This window comes from Glycine soja, chromosome 10, assembly GCF_004193775.1.
Source record: "Glycine soja cultivar W05 chromosome 10, ASM419377v2, whole genome shotgun sequence".
In the NCBI taxonomy this organism is placed as follows: Eukaryota; Viridiplantae; Streptophyta; class Magnoliopsida; order Fabales; family Fabaceae; genus Glycine; species Glycine soja.
Window position 1 is genome coordinate 5,777,731 of NC_041011.1, and position 12,375 is coordinate 5,790,105.

A 12,375-nucleotide genomic window follows, 5' to 3' on the forward strand; every position below is an offset into this window, starting at 1 on the left:
CTACGCGCTGGGCAAGCACATCTCTGACTGATCATCTTCTAGGGTTTCCCAACCTGCTAAGTGAGCTATATGCCTCGCTTAACGGATGCCACTCGCTAAGTGAGTCATCAGCTACTTGAAACTTGTCTTCTTTTGGCCTGAAACTGAAGTGGTTTCAACATTAATTCACAAAATGGGAGTGTCTACTCTAAAAATCACACTAAACATAAAAATATGTACAATTCCTACAAAAAGAACCATAAATTGGAGGTAAGGTGCTATTTCCTTGCAAATATTCAACATAAAACTAACTCATGAATAACGACTAACAGTGACCCTATCCCATTCAAGAAGACATTTTCTTATGGTAGATTTATACATCAAGGTTAACTCTCTTTTGTTAAATTTGGAAAAATTTCGGTAGCATTTTGCATTGATCTCTAAGTACACGACATGAAAGTGGTGACATTAATTCCTCGACAATCAAGTATGCACTCAGAGAACAACTAGAAATGCATTGTTCCAAAATTTCATCAAATTCAACAAAATAATGTTAACCTTAACACATGAATCCACCATAAAAATATGACTCTTTCCAAACTATCCAAATGGACAATTCAAGATTCAATACAACAATTAATGCAAACTATTCACAAGAATCATTGTATTCAATCTCAAACGGGAATCTAAGGTTTACTCATGATGAACAAAACTTGTATATAAAGCACTGGTCATTAATCACAGACAACAACATACAAAACCATTGGTAACAAAAATGAGCATCAAAAGTTTATGAAAAACTTTCCTACCTGTGATGATGATCAGTGTAATGTCCAATGACGAATGTCATGATCACGATGCAAACAAGAAGACAAATAGTGCCTACAAATTAAATATTTGAATGCTAAGTGGGATATAAGACAAACTTGGATATATCAAGTAAGACTTTACATGAAATGAACAATGACCCTTGACTTTATATTTGAATGCTTCCATGTAACTAACTTCAAGTTTATATATTATATCTGCTACTAAAATAGATTAAAAACAAAACACAACCACACACAAAAAGAGATATAGCAAATGAATAATACTTCAACTCATACAAGTATATTTGTATTAAGTCTCTTAGCAATCAATGTCATCGAGTACTCGTTGGTGTCAACTAGTCCCAAGTCCCAGACAGACAGTGCTAAGGTTAACATGCCTACTTTTCACTGGTGAAAATATTTCAAACCAAAGATACCTTATTGGAAGACCATGTCAAAGTATAATCAACCTACCTGTAAGTAACCTCTCTAAATAGACAAAGAATGGAGACGATTCTCTCAATTGAGTATGGAAATAAACAAACATATTGTGTAAAACTCAAAGAATGGAAAACCATGTCATAGCACATGCACCCAATAATCACACCATCAGTAAGCACAAATAATAAACCATAGGGGAATGTACCTCAAAGTTAGAGGAAATAGTTAGGGTTGGTGACAGTGATATTGCCTGGAGGTTTTGGAGTTGTCCTATAATTAAAAAAATTATTTATGCTAGAGAAATTATGAATAACAAAATAGACCAAGCATGCACATAGACCCAAAGATAAATAAGAAGTGTACTTAAAGGGCTTTAGGTGCCTTACACATATTTGAGTCTGCAAGTGGAATCCATACCAATTTCTGACCAAGAACCAATGAATTTGTTTCCAAAACAAATTCATCTTATTAGAGACACATAAAGCAGTCAACAAGAGGAAAAGCAAGTGATCAAACCATTACTACAAAACAAGTCTCATCTTAGCAAAACAAATTCATCTTATTTAAGACGCATAAAACAGTCAATAAAAATTATAAGTGGTAGTTATACTAAACTAAGTGCTGAATCAATGTGATGAATTATAGTTTGAGTCATAAAATTTATTTGGTAGTTATAGTAAACTAAGTGCAAAGTGAATCAAGAATATTAATCTTACAACTCATTTTCTACACTTCCACGAGGGTATAGTTGTCAAAAATCTTTTGGAGCTAGTTCATTATGTTAATTTAATTGAATATTTGGGTCATAATAAAAAACCTTAAGTCCTTGTCATCATTTGGTTGTACCAAAATTGATGCTAGCAATATTTATGTAGCAACCGTGATAATCACTGTAAGCAATGAGTACATTAAGTTGCCATTTCCGCTAATATAGAACCAGATAAATAAGAAGTGCATTCAGTTTATCATGCAAACTTTCTTCAATTTATTTAATCTATTAGTTATGCAGTTGAGAACTTAAATCTGGTACTATTCATGTAAATATCATCCTAACGTAGCAAGTGATAATAGTAGTTGCAACTATTCATGTAAATCTGTTACTATTCATGTAGTCTTTATTTTAATCCTTAATAGAAGAACTACCTCACCAGTCACTACCTACATTGACCACCACTTCCCTTTATAGTCCTCACGCTCTCTCTCACTCTATTCAAACATCACCATAGTTTATCAACCACGAATGTCCATAAGTTGACAAAAAAAAAAGCAAAACATGGAAGCTGTTAAGTTTGTGATCCAAGTGAGAAACCATACACAACTTAATTGCTGTTAAGTTAAGCTGTTAAGTTGGTGCTGCCAACTTGCCTCCTATAATACAAGTGAGCCCACACCTGAAAATCCTGTTTTTTGGTATACACTTTAGCAACCACATAAATAGTAGTTTCTAAATGATACTAACACACAATAGTTACCTCACATTGGTTTAAATGTTTGTGTTTACCTAATTATATTTGAAGCACTTAAAAAAAGAAAACAACAATGAAGAACAAGCAAACCGAAACCCCTCAATTGTGGGGTTGTGAGTGATCACCCTATAGGCAAATAGACATTAGTGACAGACTAAGAATAAGGAAGGAGGTTATAAAAAAGGCTAACCATAGTTTCCTCAAGGTTTGTTGCGATCTCTCAATCCCTTACCTCTTGAATCTGATCATCATATACAAATACCATTGGAGAACCAGCTTTCTCCCTTGGTTGAAATTAATGAGATCACTCCCCTTTGGTCTAGGGAAAAAAAATACGATGATTCATATTACTTACCATGAGCAAATATAATATTAGAACTCATGACTCATACTACTCATTGCTATTAACTAAGAATAGTGCAAGTTGATTCCATGTCCATGACTATTCAAATACTGAGATGAACCAATGAAAAATAGATACAAGTCAAACACCTTTTTAGACAAAAATCTCTAGCTTTAAGAACATGGGCAAAAGGCCTGCCATGCATATGGCCACAACTATTTGCTATAAATCAAGTACTATTAAAAAGGGAAGTAGTAACAATCTTCCCGTCTAAAGATAGAACACAGATAGTACATTTACCTTGTAACTGTTCTTTTTTTTTCTTTTTAGAAACCCTTAGATCATTGACCAGTGAAACAACATTTGCAACTCCAGTGCTATCAAATAAATCGTCATATGTATGAAAAAGGCAATGTAACAAAAATCATACCTTTAAAATTAAAAAAAAAACTCTTGTACAATTGCCCTGGTAATTGATTGAGGCAGCCACAAAATAAAGGGAATAGCGACAAACCAAGTTAAAATGGAACTAAAAGGCTTTGGAATCTGCATTTAACAATTCACGACACTACCTGATTACATATACATAATAGGTGCTTATGCTTGACGAAAGTGCGGATAAAATAAAAACAAGGTTGCAACAATGGTATTGACAGAGTCACGGAAAATAAGGTTGCAGCAAAATACCTAGGCATGGTGGCGAGGTGTCACGGTGGCACGCTGTCACATTGGCCTGAAATGGGTTTACAAAATTAAATATAATGAGTATGGAACAATCCAAAAACACAAACCACGACTTGTCGCTAAAGGCTATTCACAACTATCAGGAGTTGATTTCAATGAGACATTTGCTCCCGTTGTGCGCATGGAAACAATCAGAACTGTACCGGCCTTAGCTGCATAGTTGAAGCTACAAGTCTACCAGCTAGATGTAAAATCAGCTTGAAAAAGGCGCTTTATGGTCTCAAACAAACTCCCCGAGCATGGAACAGCAAAATAAACAAATACCTCGTCGAGCATAGATTCCTCAAAAGTCCAAGTGAGCCGTCACTATATGTGAAGATGCAAGGTAATTATTTCTCTATTTTGTGCCTATACGTGGATGATTTAATCTATACCGGCAACAACTCACAAATGATGGAAGAATTTAAAAAGGCTATGATGCAAGAGTATGAAATGACCGATCTTGGATTCATGAGATATTTTCTCGGCATGCAAGTCAAGCAAAGACCTGGACAAATATTTATCTTGCAGGAAAAATATGCAAATGACTTACTAAAGAAGTTCAACATGCAAGATTGCAAACCACTTGCCACACCTATGGTGATGAACAAGAAGCTTTCAAAAGATGATGGGCAAAACAAAGTTGATGCAACAGTTTATAGAAGCCTAGTCGGTTCGCTAATCTACTTAACCAACTCAAGGCCAGACATCGTACATGCAGTTAGCATCGTGTCTAAATTCATGAGTAACCCAAGCAAAGCACACTTTGCAGCAGCCAAGAGAATCCTAAGATATGTCAAAGGCACAAAGGATTTTTGGCATTTTGTACGAGGTAGATAGAGACTTTAACTTGACAGGTTATACAGATAGCGACTGAGCAGGAAGCACAAATGATAGAAAAAGCACAAGTGGATATGTGTTTCTTCTAGACAACAAAGCAATATCATGGGCGTCAAAGAAGCAAACGACAATTGCTCTATCATCAGCAAAAGCAAAATACATGGTTGCAACAAGCGTTGTGTCTGAAGCGACATGGCTCAGAAAAATTCTGCAAGACGTACAACAAGACTCCAAGACTCCAACCGTTATTCATTGTGATAATATGTCAGCTATTGTAATGACTAAGAATCCAGTATTCCACAGCCGTACAAAGCACATTGAGATTAGATACCACTTCATCAGAGAGCTCGGGGAACGTGGAGAAATCAAAATGGAGTTCTGCAAGACTGAAGAACAATTAGTAGACATCTTCACCAAGCCAATTGCAACAGAGAAGTTCATCAAATTCAGAGACATGCTTGGAGTTCAAGAATTTTCTAGATTAAGGGGGAGTGTTGAAGATTAATCTAGAAAAGTGTAGATGTATAATTGGTGGTCCATTATCTAGAGAGTTCTACACCTATGGAGATGTTGTAGTGTGTAGAAACTTCTTGATGAATGTAGAAAAATATCTTATTATCTAAAGTCATAGAAGTACCTAGAACATTATAGAGATGGATGGTAGATGATAGATGAGTCTAGAAGACTCCAGGACTAAGTAGTATAGAAGTGTGTAAAAATCACCTATGTAACCTATATAAAGGCATAAGTTGTAGCAAGTCATGTAATGTAAGTAAAGAAGCTAATAAGCACAATTCAAGTTAAGTTGTCAATTTTCTGAAAACTCACCATCTTCCTACTCCCATCATTTCTATCATATATTTCTATCATATCCTTCCATAGAAAAAAGGCATAACCCGTCCCATATCCTAACATCTTATAGGTGTTTTCTTTCAACTTGCATCATGCATGACGCATTATCTTTGTTATTAATTTATCAATATATGGTTCTCAACATAGACACTAGTGCAAGATGCTTGTGTTCATGTAAAGCTATACGTGGCCTTCTACCAACATTACATTTTTGCTTCTGTAACTTTGTTGGATGGTAGAATTAATGCATTATTGTTGGTGTCATAAATTTTGTTATGTCATTGTTATAAATAAATATGCTAATGGCGTCACATGGATTTATAGATATGTGGTCTACCAATGTCATATTGATGTGAACCTAAGTAAGAGCGGATCGTTTGATACAGGCTACAGAGGTTTGGATGATGTCACTTCCGGTGAAGGAAGATAAGTCAGGGTAGACGCCACAAGGATTACCTTGATAAGTCTGAGATTGGTTCAACAAGGAACTCAGAGAGAAACTCTCACCAAATTTTATCAAATGCCAAAAGTTTCTCTTATTCAAAACAAAAACCAATACTTATAGTGTATCTGAACAAAAAGATAAAAATAGACATGGGCCTTCTAAATAGTTTGGGCCAAAATTACAATAAATAAAAATTATAACTAAAAAACATATTTAACTTGGGCCTTCAAATTAATCTAGGCCTTCAGCAACAATTAATAGTCTTGATAGTGTCTCTGCCTCTGGGCCTTCATCCTTCTCCCCTCGGGGGCTTTATCCTTCTCCACTTGGGCCTTCGCCCTTCTCCACTTGGGCCTTTAGCCTGTATTTGGTCAATTTCAAGATTCTCATCACATATCTTACCAAATACTTCTTATTAAGAAGATCATATTTTAGATTTATTGTTTGATTTTTTTTTTGTTAAGACATTATTTATTTTATTAATGTAATTTATTAATTGTTGAGATTTTATTTATATTTGTGTTGAACTTAATTTGATTGTGTTGCATTTTTATTAAAATTGATTTTTTTTTAAAAAAAATTAGGCCCGCGGACCAATCCGTTTGACCCGCAAGATCCGTGAAACGGAGACAGACCAATTTATTAGGTTCGTGTAAGAGTGTGAGACGGGTTATCCGGTCCGCTACCAATACAAACTTATGTGGGCGGACCTTACGCAAAGCGGACCGATCCGTTTAATTACCCACTCCTAGTTATCAATGTGCCTCTATTTAAGAATTCTCACCCACCCCATGCATAGTACTGCTTTAAAAACCACCCTTCTGCAAGAGCCTGTGCATGTTGTCATCATTCAATACTAAAACATGACCCACACCTATGCATGTTTCAATATCGATGTCACACACTGGATATGATTTGTGTGAGCCACTTCTCCAAGTCCACAAATCAACATTAGACTATTGACCGGGTACAAGTTGAATCATATTCAATAACCTATAAAGAATATCATTTTCCCATTCAAAGAGCTCTCTCCTCCACCTAAGGTTCCATAGCCAATGACCCTCACCAATCTCTCCCACTTCACTAATCCACCACCCTTTTTAAGAGATATAGAATAAAGCATAGGAAAAACATCTCTCAAATTAAAGGTGACTGACTCCCCAACCCAACAGTGTTCCCAAAACTTCGTTGTCTCACCGTTACCCACTCATTTGACAATGTTACGTTTGAACCATGCCCCTTTGCCCTCCCCCAAACAAAGATTAAGAATATCCCTCCACCACATTTTGCTCTAAGAAATATCCATATTTGGCTGTGACTACGCTGGCCCATAAGGACGTGTCCTCCTCCAATAATCTCCAACCTCATTTCCCCACTAGTGCTTTGTTAAAAAAAGAAATATCACGAACCCCTAAACCCCCTTCCTTCTTTTGGGAGGCATACTCTAGACCACTTGAGTCAAGGTATTTTTCTCTCCTCTTCACAACCCCCATAAGAATTTCCTTTACAATGACGATATTGTAAAACTGCATCATAATAGATTTATTTTATAATTAAATGCTAATGTAATCATTTTTTGCAAATCAATAATAGAAACAAATGCTGTACTTCCAGAGACGTAAGCATACTTGTTGAACCATATCGTATTTGTGTGTGTGTGCGTGTTTACTGCCTGTAGAATTTTTGTTGCTATTTCTAACAAGTACGATTGATTTTCCATCTTTCTCAAATGACATTGTTCTTTTCTTGCAATCTGTTGCGACTCTAGCTAAGGTATCTAACCCTTCAACTCGCAAATTAAGACCAATTCCTCCAAGCTCAAAAATATATATGCATCGCAAATAATTTTTTATATATATTATTATAAAAAGTAAACATGAAAAATATTTAAATGAGGACTATAATAAAATGTTATGTTAACACATATTTAGACACCAATTAAAATTATATAACACTTTTTACTTATTTTAAAAATAATTAAATACAAAAGTATTGTGTAATACAAGTAGTTATATGTGAGGTATAAATCATATACACATTTGATATAACATTTTCATTTTATTTTTAAATATCATTTCTCTTTCTGTAAAACTATAATAGATTGTCAATACTAAGTTCGATTTAATTAAATTTTGTTTCATTTCTATTGATTTAGATTACATGCATGAATTTGTATAGGTAACAAATATTTAGATTTGAATGTTTGAAATGTTGGATTAAGTGTTAATTTTATTTTAAAATAAAATCATCTTAATATAATGTACATTTTTTTTGTGAATTACAGAAAGAGAAGACTAAAAGCCTCTAGCTAGGAAAAAAATCTGAACTATATCCATTGGTAAACATGCAAAATAAAATTTGGAGCAAATTCAAACACAATAAGACATATCTGCCACCATGTGACTGGTCATGTCCCACAAAACTTTGGGGGCTTTTTGGTACTGTAGACTTTACTTTATGTGAACTACGTGATCAATTGGATTTGTTTTTACCATGACCTACATAGACTAGGACCAAGCCCTATGAATGGGCCAATTCGGCAGCTCTAGCATAGCAACCACCGTAAATCCACCAACAATTACTTAATGCAATCAGTTTTTTGCTTGATGCACCTTCAAAATTTGTAAAGTCCCCATCTTACCCCTTTCCTCTCACTCACTATCTTTTTCTCTCCGTTTTCCTCTTCACTGTGGGGGGCACTTGTGAGAATCCCCTTGATTGGGACAGTGACGACTTTGATGTTTTTGAGGATAATGGCCTTACTAAAGCACGAAGTGGTCTCTATTACAGATTAATCAATCCATATAAAAGTATTATGTATTGTTCAATACGTAATAGAAATTGTATTGCAGATTCAACGTCCATAATAAAAAAATACATTGTGGACTGGACAATCCATAACATATTTCTTTTAATTACGGACTGTTCAAATTGTAATAACAAGAAATAGGACCAGAACATGTTTGGCCTATATACGAAATGGCTAGTCTGTATCTATTCCAGTTGATAGAAGGCAATTTTTTTCTTTGGAATTCACTAACTCTTTCTTCCCATCACGTAATAGAAGATTAAGATGAAGGAATTTTCTTTATGAATAAACTATCGAAACATTCACGCCGTGGATCCCGGTAGATCAGAACATTAACAATTTAGACAATTCGACACATTGGATACGACAGCAGCCCCTTTTCGTGGTCAAGTTTGCAGCAGCCTTGGACTAACTCAGTTTTTTTTTGTCATAATGCAACGGAATTGTTCCACGTATCAAATGCTAATTGTTGAAGATTCAAGCTGCGTAGCCTATAAATAGCATGACTTCCAACATGCAAAACTCACCATTGCACCTGCAAAACGAAAATTATACATATCCAACAATGACGACCACCCGTGTTGCTCTCTGCCTTTTATTTGCATTCCTCTTCTACGGTATATATATTTCAATAGCATTCCACTTTTCATTTATTTTCTTCTTTTCTTTATCTCGTATGCAGACTTGTCTTAATAGTTATTACACTCATTCATGTAAGAATATAGACATTCCTGATATTAATTGTTATTATGCCCTATATGTCAACCTGGATCAAAGAATTAAGTTGTTACACCTTGTGCTACTTAATAAGATTTTCCTCACCGTTATTTTGGTGGTATACGTAAACCTTGTGTTACTGAAATATAGTATATACAAACTAATTAATCAAGTCCCAAAAGAATGAGCAACTATTTTCACAACTAAATTTTTACTTATTACACACTTTTATCGCTTTCTTTCTCTTATGATCATTATATCACTTATTACATTTATATTTTTTTCTTTCTTATTTAAATCTTACCTCCTAGCTAAGAGGATATGTTTGAGATGATACTTTGAAACCAAAAAGAGAAACAATTTTTTTTATTATATTTTAAATAGTTATTTAATATTTATAAAACTATTAAAAATTAGAATATATTAAAATATTAATTTTTGTTAATCAATCATTTTAATTTTTAAACTATCAAATTAAATAATATTTATGTGGAATAAAAGAAAATAATTTTCATTCTTTTCTCATAAAATCTAATTTTCAAACATTGGTTAACAGCCACCTCAAGGGTATTTTTTTTTTTTCTGTAAAACAAATTTCGGTGATATTTATAATAGGAAAACTGCTAATATGTACAGCAGCACTACCAAAATTTATAACTCCCTCCGCCTTTGATTTCTTTAAAAGGTCTTGCCTTCAAATTCTTAATTTAAATTTAACCAATCTTTATCCATAAGAATTTAACACATTTTTTTTATATAATTTCTGTACATTTTGATTTTTGTACTATATATATAGCAATGCTGTTTATGGATAAATATAAATATGCTTGTAGCAGCTGATGATTTTGGTTTTGTATGCAGCGGCTGAAGGAGCCAAGGTTAGTTTCAATAACAAGTGCACATACACGGTATGGCCAGGAACCCTAACCGGTGACCAAAAGCCCCAATTATCAACAACTGGTTTCGAGTTGGGTCCAGGAGCATCCAACTCTGTGGACCTTCCATCTCCATGGTCCGGTCGGTTCTGGGCCCGAACAGGATGCTCCAACAACAACGGAAGGTTCAGCTGCGCCACCGCCGATTGCGCCTCCGGTCAAGTCGCATGCAACGGTGCCGGTGCAATCCCGCCAGCTACTTTGGTAGAAATCACAGTTGCAGCAAACGGAGGGCAAGATTTCTACGACGTGAGCAACGTGGATGGCTTCAACGTGCCCATGTCCGTAACCCCACAAGGTGGGAGTGGCGATTGCAAAACCTCAAGTTGCCCTAAGAACATTAACTCTGTGTGCCCTGCGGAGCTTCAAGTCAAAGGGTCCGATGGCAACGTCATCGCTTGCAAGAGTGCTTGCGAGGCTTTTAAGGAAGATAGATATTGCTGCACTGGACCTAACAACACCGCAGAAACATGTCCACCTACGAACTACTCTCAGATTTTCGAGGAGCAGTGTCCCGATGCTTATTCCTACGCTTACGATGATAAGAGCAGCACTTTCACTTGCTCCAACAGGCCTGATTATGCCATCACATTCTGCCCTTGAAGTGCTCACCAGTGGAGAGATCGACTTAATTGGTTATATATCCCTCCGTTTAAAATAAGTGAATACACAAATACTATTACCCACTCATAGGTTATATAGTATGAATAATAAATCACGTGATTTCGGTGATTGTATTGATGAATTACCATCCAATTAATAAAGTTTAGCTTTTATAATTGATTTTCTGTACGTGATTAATTTGGACTGGGTGGTTTTTTTATATGTGCCGCTTTACCTTCGTTTTTAACTTCTTTGATCATTAATGGAATAACTTCTATAACGATAAAATAAAAAATATAAGAAAGAATGTTGCTTGTGTTTTGTAATTTTTTTAACAGAATGACAAATTAATCCTTTCATGTACCAAAAAAACCATGTAAACACTGTTAATTGTAAAAGGAATAGGATTGTAAAACAATGTAAGATTGCTGAGGTATTTGATCATAAAACAATTCAATCAATGGATGAGATTGTAACCAAGGAATACATACGGTTCAAAACTTGGTTGAAGCTTTTGAGTTGTGTATGTTTAAGCTTAGGAAAGCATAGACATCCCAATATTTTTAATTTGGTGTACTTGGGTTCATGATGAAATATAGTGAAGTAAGAGAATTTGATTTTAGGATTGGGATCGAGTAGGGAGCCGGTTTAATATTAGATATGTTGTTGTTTGGAGCACAGATTAAAGTCCAATATCGTGGTGGAAAGGATGCTTAGGATGAAAGGGGCACCGAGCAATTTCAAGTAAATGCCTATGTTTTCGCTTGGACAGACCATTATGCATGTTCTCGGGGTGGAGTGGATCTAGTAGTTAAATGAGCGATACCATGATTTGAAAAAAAATATTTGTGTTTAATGAATTATCCACCATTATCAGAGTGTAATGTCTTTTTTCTTTTAATTTCTGTCTTCTTCTTTTTTTGTCATTGAATTGATTTTTTCCACCAGATTTCTAAGAATTGGTAAGATAAGTGCAACATCATATTTAAATTTCATCGGATATAACCAAGTGTATTTGCTGTACATATATAATAGGGAAAACTAAGAATGGAATTTTTTTTTTTTTTTTGTGATGGGTCAAAGATGTTACACAGCTTTCTATTGAATTTAAACAAAGAGAGAAGGTCCCCCTTGCAAAACATCAGACTATATATATAATATCTAAAGGATTGGTGCGGGTCAAAGAAGATTCATTGAATGGTAATTTATGACTCTTATTAATTACAAGACTCCAGATGAGACAAGAATAGAAATTTTGTTGGACTTGAGGCGCACGATGAAGGACACGAGAGGTGAATGGGATGACCGAGTCTTTGATGCCAAGACGAAAGGAGGTAGAAGTCTGAATTGAGTAGGCATGAGAAGAGATTGATGGAGTAAGCAACTTGCAATGATGCATTTCCTTCATTTAGT

At 34.9% G+C, this 12,375-nt stretch overlaps 1 protein-coding gene across 1 annotated transcript; it reads left to right on the forward strand.

Moving 5' to 3' along the window:
- The first annotated feature begins 9,216 nt into the window (after positions 1-9,216).
- On the forward strand, positions 9,217-11,142 carry LOC114369450 (thaumatin-like protein 1b). The gene is made up of 2 exons (XM_028326681.1): positions 9,217-9,324; positions 10,286-11,142. Exons 1-2 carry the CDS (start codon positions 9,222-9,224, stop codon positions 10,960-10,962), a joined length of 780 nt encoding a protein of 259 aa, XP_028182482.1. The 5' UTR covers positions 9,217-9,221; the 3' UTR covers positions 10,963-11,142.
- The last annotated feature ends 1,233 nt before the right edge of the window (positions 11,143-12,375 follow it).

Coding starts and splice junctions, on each gene's coding strand:
- LOC114369450 (XM_028326681.1), top strand. CDS start 9,222: ATGCAAAACTCACCATTGCACCTGCAAAACGAAAATTATACATATCCA. Junction 9,325..10,285: donor ATTTGCATTCCTCTTCTACG/GTATATATATTT, acceptor TTTTGTATGCAG/CGGCTGAAGGAGCCAAGGTT.